The sequence below is a fragment of the Rhipicephalus microplus genome, chromosome 6, assembly GCF_043290135.1.
Source record: "Rhipicephalus microplus isolate Deutch F79 chromosome 6, USDA_Rmic, whole genome shotgun sequence".
NCBI lineage: Eukaryota > Metazoa > Arthropoda > Arachnida > Ixodida > Ixodidae > Rhipicephalus > Rhipicephalus microplus.
This window is the reverse complement of record NC_134705.1, coordinates 20,609,898-20,630,995: the sequence shown is the minus strand read 5'-3', so window position 1 is coordinate 20,630,995 and position 21,098 is coordinate 20,609,898. Positions and strand designations below refer to the sequence as shown.

Below are 21,098 nucleotides of genomic sequence, written 5' to 3'. Positions count from 1 at the left end.
ACAATCTGTTAATTCTCATTGACGCAGTGCATCGAAATAGCAGAAAAGGAACACAGGCCCCTGTGGCTAGCATTTTTGAATATCAAGGGAGCGTACGATAGCGTGGTTCAAGAGGAATTGTGGAGAATACTGGACACACTAGGCGTGGAAGAAGTAGTCACTAATTTTTTAAAGGAGATCTATAAAAGTAACAAGGTAGTTATAAAGTAGGAAAAACAGGTATCTAAGCCCACAGAGGTGAAACGGGGGCTTAGGCAGGGGTGTCCTCTGTCACCCTTGTTATTCATGATGTACCTACAAGGATTAGAGGCCAAATTAGAGGGAAGTGGGCTTCGCTTCAACCTCTCTTTCGTCAAACAAGGAAAAATCATTGAACAGGCACTACCAGCATTGATGTACGCAGGTGATACAGTGCTGATGGCCGACAACAAGGAATATTTGCAGAGATTGATGGACATCTGCGGTAATGAGGGAGATAGGTTAGATTTCAGATTCAGTAAGGAAAAATCAGCAGTCATGATTTTTAATGACAATGAAGGTAGTGAGCTTAGAATACAGGAGGTCACACTAGAGATAACAGATAAATACAAATATCTGGGCATATGGATAAACAATGGGGCTGAGTACCTAAGAGAACACGAAATATACTTGTCGACTAAAGGTAAAAGGAATGCAGCGGTAATGAAAAACAGGGCACTGTGGAATTACAATAGGTATGACGTTGTGAGAGGAATATGGAAAGCGGTCATGGTTCCTGGTCTGACGTTCGGCAATGCGGTTTTGTGCATGAGATCAGAAGTTCAAGCAAGATTAGAAATCAAGCAATGTGGAACAGGTAGGCTGGCCTTAGGAGCTCATGGGATTACACCAAATCAATCAGTACAAGGTGATATGGGATGGACATCATTTGAGGGCAGGGAAGCTAGCAGCAAGATAAAATTTGTGAAGTGATTGAGAGAAATGGGGGAGGAGCGTTGGGCTAGGAAGGTATTCAGCTACTTGTACATGAAGAATGTCGATAAAAAATGGCAGAAGCGAACCAGAAAATTGACTGGTAAATACTTGGAAAACAGCAGGGGGCCTAACCAAAAAGAATTATCGGTGAAGAAGAAGGTGAAGGAAGCTGAGACCGATATGTGGAAAATCGGCATGATTAAAAAGTCCGCACTAGAGATCTATCGAACTTTTAAGCAGGAAATTGCCAAGGAAAGGATCTATGATAATACTTGGGGTAGTTCTCTACTGTTTGAGGCCAGGACGGGAGTATTGCGAACCAACACGTACCGGGCCAAATACGAAGGGGTAGACACGGTATGCATTGCGTGTGGAGAGGAAGAGGAAAGTGCCGAACACTTGATAATGTTCTGTAAAGGGCTTCACCCTATAGTTCAGGATGATGACTGAGAGTTTTTCAAAGCATTGGGTTTAGGGACAAGGAGGGCAAAATAGACTTTAAAGCGGGTAGAATTAACTAGAAGGAGGTTATCTGATTGGTGGCTAAAGTCAAGGCAAGAGTGTAAATTAGACCCTTCACTACAAAGTACAAATCCTCAACCTCAACATTTAAAGGAAAGGAAAAATAAATCCAGTTTTTGGTTCAATTACGGCTTGGTGGCGCTAGCCACTGCTTGATCTAAAGGGTACAGCCATATCCATCCATCTATCCATGAGAATTTCAATTGACGCCTCTTTTTGTTTTTTTGTAGGAATGTATTTCTTAGTCGGGGCATGTCAGTGCGTGCCGGCAAGTGTTATCTCTCCGCTCTCACTCCCTCTTTCATAGCAACTGCAGGGTCACGCGCACTTATTCTCGCCCCTAGCAACCGGAGCAGGTGGTAGGTGGCGGTAGTGGTTAGAACAGGGTAGAGTTACGTTATGTGCTACCTCTAGGTATATATGCTACCTAAGTGTAGCATATACAGTAACTCTAGAACAGGGTAAAACTTCTTGATCTTGGGAAAGTAATGACACTCTCCTCGACGCGCGCGTTTCCTCCTCAATTTTTCTCGCCCGCTTGCAGCACGCGCGGCGCCATTTCCCGCCGACGTTCTGGCGGGCGCACTGCAGAATTCAATGGAGGCGGGTTATTTGCAGCCTCTTGCACGCCACAGTAGTGCTCAATTTTGTTTCTAAAAAGTGATAATAAAACAAAGAACACTGAGGCAACCATCCCTAGCCACCACCCGATCTAAAGGGTACAGCCATATCCTTCCATCCATCCCTCCAGACCGACCTTTTTTTCCGTGCCCCTGCATTGCCAAAAAAGGCTCGGAGAGGCAGATGAAAACAAAACAGGTCCCCGAGTCTACCCAGTTGAACAAACAATAAAGTTAGAGACGAAGCAACTTTATAGAAGAGGAATGCCCACTATTGCAGCAACATTCACACATTGGAGCGAGGCGCGAGTTAGAACTGCCTGGTTGCTGCTGGGACGCTGCCCGTATTCCCTGCCGGCTTTTCCTGCTACTGTCTAGATGTTACTACCACTTTTCATGCTGCGTTATGTTTTGTTGGAGGCTGGGTGGTTTTCCTCGACCCTAGAATTGGGTAGCCAAAAGCTGACACCCGTCATACCTGACGACGCTGTCTCAACACCACCACTGGCTTGGCCACACAGGGGTTTCCCAGGTGCCCAGCTCCTGCAAGAGCCCGACATTTTCAGCGGCACCAATGAGAAAGATGTTGAGGATTGGCTGCAATCCTATGAACGAGCGAGCACTACCAAGAAATGGGGCGATCCCATGCAACCTGGCACCATGCTGTTTTATTTAACTGATGTCACCAAGCTGTGGTACAGAAATGACGAGGCAGATATTCACTTTTGTACGATTATCAAAACCTGCATTGCAAGTTGTGTTTGGATATTTTGAGGTGTGCAAACTTCGTGCAGAATAATGACTACGAAGCCGGTCCCAACAAACTGCTGAGACATTCATCAGCCACATCGAGGACATCCTCGACCTCTCCCGGCATGTCAGCCGGACGATGGCGAAAACTGACAAGGTACGACACATCATGAAAGGCATCTACAATGACACCTTTCAAATGCTGCTCTCGAAGAACGCTGGCACTTTCTTCAAAATCATCAAGCTCTGTCAGAGTTTCAACGAGCTCTGACGACAACGTCTTCTCACGTGATGCCCCAACGTTCCGGATGGCACTATCTCGAGCCTGACTACCACTCCTTACATGCAATCACTGCTATCACAGATCAAGAAATTTGTTCGTGTTGAGGTCGCTCATCAGCTTTAATTGCTACAAAGAGCCGGCCAATCATCGTCACCTCTGCCAGCAAATATTCGCCAAATCATTCAGGAGCAAATTTGTGCAGCTCTGTCATGTGCCCGTGACACTTCGGTGTTGCTCACCCCTGTTGCCTGTGCCGAGGTGAATGCACCTCTAAGCTATGCTAAAGCTGCCGCACGGCCACCTCTTCAGACTTTTGCATCAATTACTACCATCAGCCGTGCCACTTAGACCCACTCCTCAGTTCGCTTAGTCAAGGCCTCTTCAGAGTAGTGGACAATGGCGCACTCTCAAAAATTGGCCAATATGCTTTGCCTGTGGTCTGCCTGGCCAAGTATTGCAATACTGCCAACGGCGCGTGTCTGTCTATCACCAGAGTTATCACTAGATTTTCGAACCTGCCCCTTATGTTCCACTGGGATCTTGTTTTGCTTTCACTCAGTACCCCGGCCAGATGTTATCGTACGCCGACCACCGCCCTACTGTTAACCGTCGTTCGCCATTGCCTATGCATGGTCGTCGTTCATCGCCGAAGTGGGAAAACTAATTGCCTAAGTTCCAACGACAGGAACTGCGTCACTCGTGAAAAAAACCAAAGCCTCACATTTCACAGACGAACTTTCTCGACGTACATGTGGACAGCGCCACTGCATTTTCTCTTGTTGACACACGTACCGCAATTCACTGATCAGCACCAGACTCTGCTGCTCGCTCAAAAAAAGCATGACCCCACAGCAAGTATATCGCTTTGTACAGTCTGCGCAAACAAGTCATGCAAGCCTGTACTGCTCGTGTTGCGGTTGACGACCTCATTTACGTCATCAAATTGCTAGTGTTGGATTTCTGCTCTCAAGATCTTATTTTGCGTTGGGGCTTTCTCTCCGCTAATAAGGCCATCATCGACTAGTCTTGGGCTAAGGTAGCATTCGAAGTGCTTGGCGACGCTCTGTTATTTGACGCTCTTGAAACCGAGGACAAACTATTTGTTGCTGAAGATGAAGAACCGCCTCACTTTTTTGCCCTTGCCACGGTGCTTTGCAACTAGCTCGCCAAGTGAAGTGCCCTTTTCACGCCATCTGCCGTTTTCGTTCGTCACAAGTGTTCGCCGCCACCTTATGCCCTTTTGTAGCTTCATGACGGCGCAAGCAGACTGCTCATCTCGAACCTGTTGTCATGTCCTAAAGCACTGCTTCGGGGCGAGTGTGTCGGGCATGTTACAGTTTCGACGCTCCTACAGTTATCGACATGCTAATTATTAAAGTTGTTGGAGTGACCTGGGCCTCTTCACTACAGGCTACTGCGCCTGACATACTGAGTAGCTCCATCGCCGACACGTTGACCATTTTGCAATGTACCCAGCTTCTACGACTCCTGTACAAGTTCTGTTCTTTTTTTGACTGCCAGAATACTTTCCTTGGCCGCACGTCAGCTGTATATCACCGCATTGGCATGGGTACCAGTGCACCAATGCGTCAAAGACCCTATCGCGGGTCTGCGACAGAGTGCGAAGTTACCGATGACCACGTAGCTAACATGCTCAAGCGTGGCATCATCCAGCCTTGGAATAGCCCCTGCTCATCCTCAGTCGTTCTCCTTAAGGAAAAGGACAAGTCAATTTGCTTCTGTGTTGACTATCGTCGTCTAAACAAAATAATTCAAAAGGATGTTTACCGCTTACTGAGAATCGACGATACCCTTGACTGCATCCAAGGGGCAGAGTTTTTCTGTACTACCGAGCGGCTACTGGCAAGTCCTTATGGCACTTGAAGATCAACCTAAAACAGCCTTTGTCACACGTAATGACCTTTACGAATTCCATGTCATGCCTTTTGGTCTTGCGACTCGCCCGCAATATTTGAGCGCATGATAGATAATCTCTTGCGTAGCCTGAAGAGGAAAACGTGCCTTTTCTACTTAGATGACGTAGCTATATGTTCAAATATTTTGCCACGTATTTCCGCAGGCTAAATGAAGCACTACAGTGCCTAACTGACGCCTTCCTTCAGCTCAACCTGAAGAAATGCAGCTTCGGTGCAAGTCAGCTCACTATCCTTGGTCACGTCTCTGAAGACGGTTCTCTACCTGACACCGCCAAGCTTTGGGCAGTTGCAGAGTTTTCTAAACCTGCGTCTCTGAAGAAGCTGCACAGCTTCCTTCATCTCTGCTCGTATTTCCGCCGTTTTCGGAACTTCGCAAGGATCAGTTGACTTGACTTCTATGGAGTGACTCGAAAAGTTTCGCTTGGTCAACCTCCTGTGATGATGCCTTCGAAAAGTTGCACCCCCTGCTAACCTCACCGCCAACCTTGCACCCTTCGACTCGACTGCCCCGACTTTGGTATGCTTTGTGTCTGCGTTGCCTACGCGTACCAACAATTGGTGAGTCGTAGCCCCGAACATGGAACAACACGATGCCATCGCCAGCCCTACAGTGGCTGTACTAGATGTGAAGCTACCTCTCCTTCGGACCAGCAGCTTGGTACTTTGGTTTGTCCAGGTGGAAGCTCAGTTCGCCGCATGCCACATTACAGCCAGCTCCTCCAAATATCACCACGTGGTGGCCAACATTTCACCTGCCTCAGCGAGTGCGGTGTGCCACATTTTGCTTGCCCCACCAGCAGAAAATGCATATACAGTGCTCAAAGAAGCACTGGGGCTCTTCAATTTCCCACTTCTGGCTACCTGTGGGCTGTCCAGCTGCTCCGCTCGCCCTCCCCCCCTTCCCCCCCCCCCCCCCCCCCGCGGCACACTTGTGGTTGGTGTTTGTTTTTCTCTGGTTGCACGGTTCTGGTGAGCCCGAGAGTCGCCAGAAGGTTTTGGGCGGGTTTCGTGCTAGCAAACGCTGATAAGATACGATATGTGCTTCTCGGTGCCATCTTTGTGAGGACTCGACAGATTGCAATGTGGGTACCCGAGGACTGCGCCTTTGCTTGTCCATTATGCGTGTTCCGCCGTGTGAGATGAGGTGATTTCAAGTGGCGGCAAGTGTTTGAAGCTACTGTTCATCGCTTTTGTTATGTTACCCATGAGGCTTCCTCCTGTGAACAACGTGGTGAACTGCTGCCTGCCAACTGCGTCGTGCAGATGCCTCAAACCTTATGTACCTTCTGTTTGTACACACACATGGAGACAACTTAGGAGTTATTATTTTTTTTATTAGTTGTTTGTGTAGTTGTGCTTGCCTTCTGTGCACTTAGCAAAGACGGTTGTGCTCGAACTAGCTCGCTCCGTCGTATGTTTGTGTGTATGAACCTCTTCGAAGTTCTCTACTCAATCGATATTCGATGGTTATAGAAGGCCCTAGATCGTGAATGTTGTCTTGAAGTCTGTGATGCTAGCTGGTCACGAATGGCGTGCGAAGGCACTTCAATCTATGGGCCAGCATATGTGGTATGATATTATACGCTACGACACGAGAAAAAAAAAACGAAGATGGATTCAGAAATGTATACATCCTTTCACTGCCTATTTCATCATCAGCTTTGTCTTTTTTCACCTCTTCGAAATAATTCTGCGCAGTATGTATGGTTATGACACAGTAGGTCAAATCAAAGCTGATATACATGACATTTGTCAAGTGCCACATAAGACTGGAAAACAGACCCAGGTAAATTTTAAGTTGGGTCGAAAATGTGTCCATGTAAACGTTCATTTTAGATACGATGCACACTCGTGCCGCCAATATCTACACATGTCTAATTTTCAGACAAAAAAGTAAGTTGGTCAATGAGTGTTTGCGAGGTATAATACTTGATATCTGAGCAGGTATATATTCTTGTGCTCTTTTGGGAACACGATCACTTTCACGTGATTTCATGTCGTGTTGTGCAGTGGCTGTTACATGTACTAAAGAGTCGTGGGCTTTTTAAGCTGTCAGCGTCGCGGCAGCTCACCTTGCATCGTTCTCGAGGCCGCGTTCATGAGCTGGCTGTTTTATTCATGGACGTGGTGAGTGATCATGCGAGCAAACGAAGTTGTACCTGAAGAGCGCATGCACAAGAAAAAAATTTCAGCTTTTCTGTGAGCTTAGCTACGTATTTCTAAGCGGACAATGCAAAAAAAAAAAAAACGCGCACGCGGCAAATTGTTTCGTTTGCTGCCGCTACGCTAGAGTTTGTTTACGCTGGCTGTGCCAACGTTTGATTTTGCGATCTTCAGGCAGCTTCGGGTACTCTCCGGCTCCCCACACACGTGACCACGACGCTGTTTCCTGTCTCAACCGAAACTAGCTGGCTGACCCTCTGGCTAGCTCTGGCTGCCCGAGAGCCGCCAGAAGCCTGAAAATCGAAGAGCCCTGCTACTTCGCCTTCTCACCTCTTCAGAGTGGGAACGCCTACAACAGCTGCTACGCGAGGCGGAACGGGGCGACGGCCCCCGAAGCCAACTGTTTTGCCAGATGCGGCAACTAGCGGGTGGCACAACAAGCCTTGACAGTCGCCTCCGGTGGGAGTTTTTCCTCTGAAGATTGCCTGTGACCGTGCAGATTGGTGCCACGGCTTCCAGAGAGATGGACGTCCACAAGATCGCACAACTATCTGATGCACTCATGGCCGTCACCCTTCTAGCAGTTGCCACTTGTGCTTGCTGGAGCCTCGCCATCTCCCACCTTGCAGAAGACTGGGGCAGAAATTCTTCACCTCGTTGGCCCCGTCGCGGCACTACACTCAAGTGGAAGCAAAACAACACAGCGGCGTGCTGCAGATTGACAGCGACAGCGGTGCTGGCACCACCCTAAGTTCTATAGCACTGCAGGGAAATGTATGCCACCGTGCCAGAAATCGGAAAATGCACAGAACGGGCACTGAGGGTGACAGGTGCTGCCGGCACAGCAAAAAGTCACCCGTCTGACGTTTTTCCGACTGATTGCAAGAAAGGCACCCAGTTTTTTGTCGACAGTGGGGCAGAAGTGAGCATGCTGCCGGCATCGCCAGCTGATCGCAAAAGCCCATGCTTGTCACCATTGCAAACGATAGCTATCACGATGATACCAACATATTGGCACCACTCTCTCTCTTGCTAGACCTGGGCTTCAAAAGGACATTTAGGTGGATATTTGTGGTAGCCGACGTAAATATTTTTATATTGGGAGCTGACTTCTTGCATAACTTTGGACTGCTACTTTATGTATGCAACCGGTGTATGCAGGATCCCCTCTAACAAGCAGAAGTGTGCGGAAAGCCATCTAGGCATCCGCCTCTCCGCCTGGCACTCGTGATACCACTGGGCACGGGCCATTTTACGGCTAGTCAATCGAATTCGTCGAGCTGATCCAGCCACCACACACTACCGGTGTCGTCGAGCGTAATGTCTTTCATGACATTTCCACCACAAGACCCTGGGTTTACGCACTACCACACCGCCTGTTCCCGCAGAAGCTGAAAGTAGAACGACAGGAGTTCGACTCGGCATATTTCACCCGTCTCCTAGCCCTTGGAGATTCTTACTACTTAAGGTGCCAATGTTTACTACAGGAGACTGGTGCCTCTGTGATGATTATCGAGCCCTCAACTGAGCAACGCTGCCCAACCGTTATATATTACCACATGTTCACGATGTTATAGGCAACCTGCATGTTGCGACACTTTTCTCCAAGATCGACCCGTGAATGGGTACCATAAAATTCTCACGGCCGCAGAAGACATTTTGAAAACAGCGATAATAATGCTGTTTTGCCTGTTCGAGTTCCGCTGCTTACCGTTCGGCTTGCCAAACTCCGGACAGACATTTCAGCGCTTTATTAATGGCATTTTATTTATTTATCTATTTATTTATTTATTTATTTATTTATTTATTTATAATACCCTCAGGGCCAAATGGCATTACAGAGGGGAGTGGATTACATTGAATAACACATGGTATATGGTGGGGAGGGAAAAATACAGCGTTAGTACGAATATAAGCAAAAGTCAGCGTACAAACAAAAAATGCATTAAATAGGTCCTGCGTATACAATGTTAGCTACGGTATCACGAAAAAGATGGTTGTCATTAATAGCAACAATTTCAGGGGGAAGGTGGTTCCACTCGCGAGAAGAACGAGGCAGGAACGACTGCGCAGCTGTGTTAGTACGATAGGTGATAATTCCAACCTTGTGACTGTGATCAACCACCGTCGTGACGGTGATGGATTTGCATGGCTTCGACTTTAGTCATGCATACCTTGATGATCTACTCATCGCAAGCACTTCACCTGATGAGCATAAGGTGCATCCGTAATCTGTGTTTCAGCGGCTGGCTGAGCATGGAATACTGGTAAAGGCGGACAAGTCTGAGTTTGGGGTTCACGCGGCGACGTTTCTTAGCCACATCATTTTGAACTGCGGCATCAAACCTCATACAGACAAGGCAAAAGCAGTCGAGCAGTTCTTACGATTCTACACTAAACACCAGCTCCTCGAGTTCCTTAGTCTTTGGGTCTACTACCGCCGTTTCATAACCCAGTGTGCAACTACTCTGCAGCCCCTTCACCTCCTGCTGTCGACAAACAAAGGTGCGGCTAAAGAGCTCTACTAGATGGAGGGTAGCCAAGCAGCCTTCCAGGAGATCCAGAGACGTCTTGCCAGCACTGTGCTTCCCATTTACCCGCAAACGGGTGTTCGGCAGTGTCTTATGGTTGACACTTGAGACGGAGCTGTCGGTGCTGCACTTCAACAATGCATGAAAGAAGTATGGCAAACAATCGCTTTCTTTTCTCAAGAACTGACGCCCACCGAACAGCACTACAAAACCTTCAGATGCGAACTCTAGGCCATCTATACGACAGTTGAATACTTCCAGCATTACTTGGAAGGTACCGAATTCTTTGTCCTTTTGGACCATAAATCTATCGCGTATACCTTGCAGCCATTGAGTACTGAGGGGGGTGCCCATACAGCCCGTAAATTGCGGCACATGTCATACGTATCTCAATTTACCACAGATATCCGGTACATCAATGCAGTTGACAACACTGTCTCCAATGACCTTTCGCCTAACCAGGTCAGTGCTAACCTTGCTCACAGAAATAAACCTCAACAAAATGGTGGCTGCTAAACGCAATGACGAGGAATTGTGGCCCCTACAAGAAATGTCGTCATCGCTAAACCTGCAGGGGTTGTTTTGGCGAGGTACGGAAGGCCTTTGCTGGACACGTCTACTGGCAACCCACAACCATTCATGCCCGCACACCTTCGTGGCGAGGTATTCGCCTCGTTACAAGGGAAGTCACACCCATAAATCCTGGCTTTGCAAAAGCTTGCCACAGCACATTTTGTATGACCGGCAACAACCCTCATTACTGACTATGCACTCGTCCATGTCCCCCGTGCCAGTACTCCAATGTACAGCGTCACACGTTTTTCGGGCCAGATGCTCGATGCAACCATGCACACGTCGACATCGTCGGGCCGTTGCTACCCAGGACCAATGTACTTGTTAACTTGTGTGGATTGTTTCACGTGCTGGGCAGAGGCTATTCCCATTCCTGACATCACAGCTGAAACTGTTCCTCGTGCTTTCGTTAGCCACTGCCTCTGTCACTTTGGAGTGCCATTATTCATGACAACTGACAGAGGAACTCAATCGGAGTCCGCATTATTCACCAGTCTGGCGAAGCTTATCGGTACATTGCTGATCAGAACGACGGCTTACTATCCGGTGAGTAACACAATGGCTGATCGATTCAACCGGCAGTTGAAAGCCTTACTCATGGCAAGCCAAGAACAATTTTTGGCTGAAGCACTGCCCATTGTAGCCACGTTCAGGGTGAACATCAGATGCAGCGCTGCAGAACTTGTCTATGGCGCAACCTTGCGTCTGCTTGGTGAATTCTTTGCGCCTGACCGACAACAAGCCCACATTCTTGCTGGTGACTGCCTCGCCCCAACATCTCATCATGATGAATGGCCTACACTTCACAACAGGCCACCGAAGGTGGAACATATATATGTGAGCAGTGATGTGGAATCGCGTAGCCATGTCTTTTTGTATAACGATGCGGTACGAAGATCACTACAAACACCGTATGATGAACCCTTTAAAGTTATCCATCATAAGAACATGATTATCACCGAAAAGCGTGCCCGCCTAGAAGTTGCGTTACCGAACTGAGTTGAGCCGGTGCACATGGAAACCAACCATTGCATGACATCAACCTCTACCCATTCACCTGAAACCTGCAGCACAGAGCCATATCCCACACAAACTAGAGCGACAAACATGGGAAATCCAGAACGGACTCAATTTCACTGCATACGTAGTGAAAGATGGACAGGGGTGCCAGTTCGTTTCGACCTGTAGTCACTGCCCATTCTGCCGTTTCAATTCGTTTGTGCTCTCACTAAAAGGAGGGCAGTACTGTAGTGAACTTTAAGGGCACCACGGCGCAGCAGGTAGCGCTGCCAGCATGTGCCAGACCGACATTCTTTTCTCTTCCTCTGCATCACCAACAAAAGCGCAGAGAGGGAGAGGAAAGACGATCTGGTCCCCGAGTCTACCAAATGAATGAACAATACTTGCGCTATAGGGTGCCTCGATGTGCGCGCCCCCGCCCAGGGTGCTGTCATCTTTTGTACTGCTCCCTCCGCTATTGTAGTGCCTGCAGCGTCTTCGCAAAGCTGCAAAGCTCACACCCCGACTTTTTTCGGCATGTTTAGCCTGGAGGTTGAGTTCCTCAAGGCTACAACCATTCGCGTTAAGCTAGGGGCCACTACCCGTCAGAGCAGAGCCTGTATGCAGCGGGACTGATAATGGTGGCTGCCACAGATGTCATCACTCTGAGTGGAGGAGCAATTATCGAGGCACTTTAAGCGCTGGAGTTTTTCACGGCCGCCATGGTGGTCAAAGTGCGCACTTCTCAGCCGCTCCCGCAGATTCGAGTGGCGGCTTGTCGAGGCAGTGCGGGCGCACATCGCTGTAACGAAATCATAGGGCACTGGCGGTATTTCTGCGTATTGAAGCGCAACATGTGGAAAGAGCATCTCTCTATGTGTTAGGGGCAAAGCTCTTTAAGTCGTGGGTCGTTCTGCCCCGATGTATGTAGTAGTAGTAGTAGTAGTAGTAGTAGTAGTAGTAGTAGTAGTAGTAGTAGTAGTAGTAGTAGTAGTAGCCATAGTTGTAGGTAGCTGCCTCTCATTTAGTCCTTGTAAGTTTGCTGTATGGTAGTACTTGTGCAGTAAAAGCTCATTAATTTGGATTTCACGAGACCGGAAAAACTGTCTGAATTAACCGAATGCCAAATTAACGAATGAACAGGGAAAACATTTAAAATCAAGCTGCAGAAGCATACCTTTAATTGTTGAAGTATTTTGTAATTGTCGTCTGCATTTTCGCGCAGATTCCGGCTGACATCACAATTTTTCTTAACTGTTCCAAATGGCCAACAGCACGCAAGCTGTCGGGAGTGTTCAGGCAAGCTTCTTCTAATATTAACAGCGCCTCCGAGACTTCCCGTGAGGTGCGATGAGGTCGCGGCTGTATCTCCTCGCATGATTCTTCGTCGGAATCGTGGTCTTCACAGACGCCCGTGACATCATTAATAATCTCTTGATCGGTCAGGAGACCACTCGTAGCGACATAATGATCAATCGCGATGTAGTCCTGAAAGGTCACATCTGTGGGAAGGACAGCATCGAAAGTCGGGCAGTCATCGTCGGTGGACTCGGCTGACACCTCCTCGATGTCATTCTCAGCCACTGCTGCATGCTCAGGCCTCACAAAACCACTGTGCCGAAAACAGTTGGCGATGACTTGCGGCGGAGTGTTTTTCTACGCGTGGGCGATGATGTGCACTGCGCCAAGTAAGTCCACTTGATACAACTTTCCAGCTTCTGAGCATAGGATCATTCGCTCTAGCAGGTGCTTGCGGTACTTCGACTTCACGTAGTGAATGATACCCTGGTCCATCGACTGAAGAGCAGACGTAGTGTTGGGCGGCAAAAAAACTGCTTTGATGCTCTTCAGTTCGAATGTACAGTTATGGGCACTGCAGTTGTCAACAACCATAATTATCTTGCGGTCCTTCGACGTGAAGGGCCGGTCCAACTGCTGCAGCCAGCCGCGAAAAATGTCCGATGTTATCCATGCCTTCCTGTTCGCTGTGTACTCGACAGGAAGGCTTTTGACCTTCTTAAAACAACGTGGCTTAAGCGCCTTCCCGACGACAAGTAGTGGCAAGCGCTCCGTGCCAGTCATATTGGCGGCAAGAAGCACAGTTATCCTTTGCTTGCACTTCTTGCCACCAATGCACGCGTCCCCTTTGAAAGTCACCGTCTTGTCGGGCAGAGCTCTGAAAAATAGAGCAGTTTCATCTGCATTGAACACGTCACGTGGTTTATATGCGGCGATGTGCTCCAGAAGCTTCACATTTCTCCACTCAATGGTCACGCTTTCGTCAACACTGGCCTTTTCGCCGCACACACTCCTGAAGACAAGTTCGTGTCTCTCTCGAAACCTCGCAAACCACCCTTCTGACGCTTTGAACGATTCAATCTTCATCATTGCAGCGTACTTCTCATCTTGCGCCATGATGAGAGGTCCGCTCAAAGGCAGATGCGCGTTGCGACAGTCAGTAATCCACCGGAGCAAAGCTTCTTCGAGCTGGGGATGAGCTGCGGTTCACAACCGCTTTCTAGAGGCATGAAACTTCTCGCTTACGAAAGCTTGTCGAATCTGTTCTTCATTTTTCACGTACGTTCCCAACGTGCTCCGCTTCACGTTGTACTTGGTCATAACCTGCTGTCGCAATTCGCCGTTCTTCAGTGCTTCCAAAATTTCCACTTTAGTAGCTAAGTTCTTCATGTCGTAGTTCTGCCGCTTTTTCGGCGTTGCCATCACTGTAGCGCACGATGGTGGTGGCATGCAAATACAGTCACAATGGAAGAAAAAGAGAACTCCGCAAGAAGAGATGGTTCCGACACGACAACACAAGGGAAAATGGCGTCGGAGGTGCTGAGTGAAGAAGAAAGAAGACGCCGACGTTCGGTGACGCTGCGATCGCCCCCACTAGTTGATGATGATTGCGATGCCACTCAGGTTTCGGTTTCACTCCAGTGGTGCCAGCGCTGCTTTATCACACTTTTGTGTAGCAGCAGCCATCAGCATTTGTCCGAATTAAGCGGTGCGGAGCTGAATTCCGACGAAATAACGAAGGTTTGGTCCCATAGATTAACATGCACTTTGGCCAGGACCAATAGAGCCATCCGAATTATCCGAATCAACGGGTGTCGAATTAACGAGCTTTTTCTGTATATGATGAATATGATGAACAGATGCGACATGGTGGTACTTGGAGTGTTCACTAGATGGACGAATGGACGTGTGGACAAATGAACGGACGAATGAACGCACAGACAGGATGGACACATGCTCAGACGAATGGATGAGGGCACGCATGGACGAACGCAAGGACGCACGGATGGATGGATGCACACACGGACGAACGTAGGCAGGAACAGATGCACGAGCAAGTGCACTAAGAAACAGTTGGACGGATGCATGGACGGATGGAAGCACAGACGGACTGATGGACGCTTTGCCCCACTCATCATCATCCACTCAGTGAATATGCTGTGATTCTTTAGGGGCAAAGGTCTTTATGGCCTGGGCCGTGTGTCCGCGATATATGTATTGTAAGTAGTAGTAGGAGCCGTAGTTGCAGGTAGCCACCTCTTGTTTATTCCTTGGAAGTCCGCTGTATGGTGGTACTTGTATATGATCAATACGTGATGAAAAGATGCGAGATGGTGGTATTTGGAGCTAGTGTTCACTAGATGGACAGACAGACACGCGGATCGGCATATGAACAGACGCACGGACGAATGAACCCACGGACAGATGAACAGATGCATGGATGGACGAATGCAGGCACGGACAGACGAATGCAAGTACGGACGCATGGACGGACAGAAGCACAGACGAACTGACGGACGCTTTGCCCCACTCATCATCATCCACTCGGTAATTATCCTGTGACTATTTAGGGGCAAAGACCTTTATGCCATTAGTTGTGCATCCGCGAGTAGTAGTAGTAGTAGTAGTAGTAGTAGTAGTAGTAGTAGTAGTAGTAGTAGTAGTAGTAGTAGTAGTAGCAGTAGTAGCAGCAGCAGCAGCAGCAGCAGCAGCAGCAGCAGCAGCAGCAGCGGCGGCAGCGGCGGCGGCGGCGGCGGCGGCGGCAGGGGTAGTAGGGGTAGTAGGGGTAGTAGTATAATGAAGAAGAAAGGCGTTGATACCATCAACTCAACTATCATCACCACGAGAAGAAGGCACGAGATCGGCGATCGAGCACTGTCATCTGGGTCCGCCTGCGTTTCTTTCGAGCTACCACCCGCTTGCTCAGTTCCTTCAATAAACCCCCTTTATATTTGGTGGATCCTGCTGAGTAACTACATCACCTACACTTTGGAACTCCAATCCCACACCCTGCCGTTGGTCATGCAAGTTGACGCTGCCCAACAGACACCACCTCTCGTGGCCGCTACTTGCCCCGACCCGATTCACCAGCGAGACCCCCCATTTTTTCGGGTGCCGAATACCAGGACATCGAGGACTGGCTGTCGTTCTACGAAAAAATCAGTGGACCAAACAGGTGGGATAACGCTGCTAAGTTGAGCACCGTCAACTTTTACTTGGCTAATGTGGCGAAGCTGTGGTACACAAACCACGAATTTGAGTTCGAAAACTGGGCCACTTTCAAGCAGGCAATATTTATTGGTTTTCGGTCGCCCGGCCAAGCAAAAGTTGCGCGCGGAACAACGCCTTTGTACACGGGCACAAGAACGAGGCAAAACGTTTACCGCCTATATTGAGGACATACTCGGTCTCTGCAGGTGCATCGATGCTGCAATGAGCGAAGGGGCTGAGATCCAGCACATTGTGAAAGGTGTCAAGGACGGCAAGTTTCAAATGCTCTTTTCGAAGTCTCCTGGCATGGTGTCTGAAGTGGCAACTCTGTGCCAGAGCTACGATGAATTGTGGCGGCAATGAGCTTTCACCCGTCGTCTAATTCAGCCTAATTAACCACTCGCTGCACTGGGTGTCGTGCCTGACCACTCCCGCTTTCTAGCGCAAATGTAAGACTTTGTGCATGAGGAGGTCGCACGTCAGCTTTCGCTCCAGCCGTTTTTTCAGTGCCAAGAGCTCCCGCAGCAGCATCAAGTGGGACCATCGACCCCATTGGCTTTCATGCTCCGACATGTGCTTCAAGACCAGATTGCCGAGGCTATGCCAGTGCCCTGTCAGCAAGACGTCGTCGCCGCGCCTCTTACTTACTCAGACACAGTAAAGAGGCAGCAGCCACACAAGCCCTCGCCGTTCAATGTCCTGCCGCATTTTCCCCCTCCTACTCAGTCTTTTGTCGCGTGGGCTTCTCCCCTTGCTACCACAACCTCGACTCAGCCGTATGCGGCGTGAGCGGCACCCATCGCTGCAAATTCCTGGCGAACCCGAGATAACTGGCCCTGGCCTTATCGCCTGATACTGCCGTCATCGCATGCCCGGCTACACAGACGCCCGATCACAGAGCAACTACATAGACTGGTCCCCTTCTGGTTACGAAAGCTCGGATCATTAGTCAAGCACATCTTCCCATGACTATCCGGCAGCTTCGTCTCGTCGCTCACCTTCACCCAATCGTCGCTCTTTGTCACCCATGCATCCACGACCAGCCCCTCAAGATGAGGGAAACTAGCTGTCGCAGTGCAGGATGTAAGAACTGCGCTATTGAATTGTTCAAGTCCTCGAATTTAGCCGTCAAATATCATCGAAGTTGTTGTAGATGGCACCCATGCATACGCTCTTGTAGATACCGGTGCCGGCGTGTCCGTTATAGATGCCAAACTTTCCCGCAAGCTCTGAAAAGTGACCATGCTGCTTGATATGATTTCCTTACTTGTAGCGAATGGGAGAACCTGTTCGACCTATAGCCACCTGCACTGCCTGACTCAGAATCGCAGAAGACTACTACATTGTTGAGTTGATCGTCCTTTCCTTCTGCTCTCATGACATCACACTTAGCTGGGATTTTCTATCGCGTAATCACGCCGTTATAGATTTTGCCCGTTCCGAACTTGAACTGCTCCTGTTGTTCGACCAGCCTTACGACATCACGCATCAAGCCGCACACAAGCTAGTTGTCAGGGAAGACACCGACATTCCACTGACAGCAGCTGTTTTGCTTCTTGTGTTCTCCAAGGGCATGTGTGATGAAGTAGCACTCTTTGAGCCATCCAGCTTTTTTTCAACTCGAAAGCAACTTCTTCTCCCTTATTCAGTTCTCACAAATTTCTAATGGAGCCAGTGCTCTCTGCCTTACCTATCCCTTTCGGTATACCATCAAACTGTTTAAAGGCAAATCTCTTGGATGTGTACAGCCCATTGATGACGGACAAATTTTTACCGTGCAGCAAGAATCATCCCAAAGTGACCTTGCCGCCATCTATGCTCCTAACCACTCTGATGTACAGGCTTCAAAAGTATTCAATTCGGCGATCGCAGACGAACTGTCACCATTTGAACGATCTGAACTCCAACAGCTGTACCAGCACTGCGAATCTTTCGATGTTGTTCAACCTGCACTTGGCCTTAAAATGATGACACGTGGAACGCTCTTGATCAATTCCCTCTTAAAGTGCTGGATATAGTCAGAAAATGAGACCTTTTTTGTCGGTCTTTCTAGATATACTATATCCAGCATTTAACGAGGATCTGATGAAGAATAGTCGCTCAACGTAGAATGTTTCTTATGGTGACAAACGTAAGAGCAAGACCGTTGCTTGCTGTACATTACTAACTTCATCTTCGGCCCGCACCCACGATAAGGGCAAGTGGCATTCAGTTGAAACTTACTGTCTTTTCACGACCTATTGCGTAGCCAGTCTCAACAGAGGTGATCCTGAGTACCCAGTGCATCCATTACGCTTGTCAGTTTGAACTGCCCAAACCTGGTGAGGGTCCTCTAAAGTATTCACCGACAGAGGGGAAATTGACCCTGTGTCATATAACCTGGCCCCACTTTCTTCTGGTGTTTATGTGGTCCAGTTATTTGCTTAAAATGGTGTTTTACCTGCCTATTTTCGGCGCCCAAAATGCACTTTTTAGTGCATGAAAATCTGGCCTCTAGTTACACTTAACAGACCACCAGCAACACATTTCAGCAAAAAAAAAAAAAAAAAAATGCGAGGTCAAAGTTTTTTTGTCAGTACCCTTTTAACATGATAGTGTGAAGAAGTGCCATGTTGCACAATGTGCAGTGTGGCATGGGCGAGTTTCTTGGCGAGTGGAAATTTTTGATGCAAGCACTAGAGAGACAATTAGACAGCTCACACAAAGCTGGGCAGGGCTGGTCGACATTCAGCTGCTTAAAGAAATAGAATTAATATCGAGGTAAGTTGGTCTATCACTACTAATATAGTGTATTTATATTTCAGAATCTGCCGAGGCAAACCTTTTGGCGGAGCCTCTGACCAAGCTGCGTGAGCACAAGTCTGTGCAAAAGGTGCAGGCAAAGCTGGAAAAGGAACTGGGAGGTCTGCGCAAGCGCTTCGATAAGCTGCGTGAGAAGGAGCGTGAGGGCCAGCTTCAGCGGGCTGACAAGTTGACTCAGGCAGCTGAAAAGCACCGCGCCCAGCTCTCCAAATCACACTCAAAGCTAGGAAAAAAGTTCTCATGTGGGGATGTGTGAGTATTAATAATAACAACAATATTTGGATGTTTGCACACCAAGACCTTCATATTAATATCAAGCATGCTGTGGTGTCCATGGGGTACTCTGTTTTAAATTTGGCTACCTGGGCTTTTTCAATGGGCTCCTAAATCTAAGCAAAAGGATGCCCCTTTAATTGCTATTTCATTAAAATGGTGCTGCCGTGGACAGGAGTTCTACTCATAAGTAATTGAGTTCAGCAGCCAAACACTTTAGCTGCCTAGCTTCCATGCTCTGTGAGTAGCTTAACCAAAGCAAAACCTGCACTGAGATATTTGCTGTGCACAAAACTTTAGTGACACGCATACAATGCAACATTAGATGTACAAAAAAGATCAGTCTTTCAAGCAAAACATGTTCCAAGCACCTTGTGGCAAAAGAATGTGCCTCTCATATCATTTCTATTTGACCCGTCATCTTTCATAAAGTTTATCTTGGCTTGGAGAACCTCTACTTCCTGTTTTTCTGAAATTATTTGTCATAGAGCCAGAGCACTGAGACAAATTGGCGTACTTATTGTTTTCTTGTTTATTTACATATACAAACGGGAACGGTACCTTGATCGGTAGCTGCATTTAGTTTTCCAGATACGAGCTAAGCAAGCAGTCCCAAATTGGGCCAATCAATGTATGGTCGACACTGAAGTGACAGTTAGCATACGGGTGGTTTAAAACATGATGGACGTCGATATCTTCAATCATTTGTAGCCAGGTGTCTGTGGCCATTCTCTACACTGTGGATGCTCTGTAGTGACAGCAAAACCACGGACTGGCAGCGTCGGTATGTGTGGCATGCTTCCCCACACTGGTCGGGGGTGCCCCAAACGGTAGTGTCCAGACTGCAGAACTGCAGCGTCTAAGCGTTGACATGGAGGGGAAGTGCAATGAAGGACTGCAGGAGCGTGCGTCATGGCTACGGGGTGAAGCTGCGCTAGCTCTGGAACACCTAATAAGTGCTGAATTTCCTGGCATACGATCTCCGCAGTCGAGTACTCTTGATGTGATGAAAGTGTAGAGGAATGGGAGACTGCAACGATGAGCCCATACCAAGGTCACAGCTTTATTCGATACGCAGGCGTAGGCTGAGTCTACGAAGCTACGTAGACTCAGCTAGGCCATTCTAGGCCGAAGCTAGGCTGTTCTCAAATTCTTCGTGGCTCGCGTCAACACAAGCCACATGGCTCGCTTTTTTTTTTCAGCGCGGCCAGCTGGCCAAATCTAGCGTGGCCCTACATAAACTCTCCCCTTAGTGCATTGCGCGCTTGAAAACATATGTACAAAAGAAAAAAAGGCAGATAATATGTATAAGAAAGACAATACGTAAGGCGTCAGTTTGGGAAGTTCAGGTTGTCAACGTGAAAGGGCACAGGGACGTGATGATTTTTCTGGTGGTCGGCACAGGGAGAAACGTAGTGGCCGAAGGTAAGAAGGCACCAGTGTGTGTTTATAGACAAGCAGGTCCCACAATGGGTTGGTGGATGCGTTTGTGAGTGCTCCAGGTAGTGCGAGCAGGCGTGGCTGTGAAAGGTGCCCTTAGAAGTGACAGTTCGGCTGCTAATGTTGGCAGCGGGTCAGTGGTGCTCGTGTGACTGACAGGAAAACGCCGTGCTCGAAGGACCATGCAAAGAACAGCACATGATCGGTCAGGGCGTTGGGCTGAGGTGGACGAGGCTTGCAACGTGTCAAAGGGAATGCCTGCATTCGAGTTACACGCTTGCTGGTTCACATCCCGTGTTGAGAACATGGCAGGAGGCATGTTATGGGACAGAGCAAAGGCGCATTCTTGAGGAGGGTCTGTCAGCGTCTTGGAAGTTCCCTTCGAAGCCTCTTCGATAGTATGTGCACGAGAGCCTGTGCACAAGTCAACATGGCAGGTGGCTGCCTCTATGGCAGGCGCGAAGTGAGTGGTGTGCTCTGCCATAGGCAGAGCAGGCATGTCGTACGTTGACGCATCAGTCATGGTGGCAGCATCCTGCATGTTCTGTCATGTATGATAAGGGGCGCGTGTTTGTGCTTCAGGGTACATTGACGAATATCCTAATGGCTGCTGGCAGGATGCACAAAGCACTGACGTGGATAGAGAGTTACCATCGGACATTGTCGACGATGAAGCCTGTATGATCGGGGGCCGAGTAGCAGGCGTGATGTCCGGGGTTGTAGCGGACTCTTGGTTGCGTGG

General features: G+C 48.6%; 1 protein-coding gene across 4 annotated transcripts in view; it reads left to right on the top strand.

Moving 5' to 3' along the window:
• The window catches only part of Plc21C (Phospholipase C at 21C), a 685,580-nt gene that overhangs the window by 508,298 nt on the left and 156,184 nt on the right, over positions 1 to 21,098 (top strand). For all 4 annotated transcript variants that reach the window (XM_075865841.1, XM_037419231.2, XM_075865843.1 and 1 more), the window contains one exon: positions 18,646 to 18,895. In XM_075865841.1, coding sequence (XP_075721956.1) covers positions 18,646 to 18,895 — 250 coding nt within the window. The remainder of the gene's footprint in view (positions 1 to 18,645; positions 18,896 to 21,098) is intronic.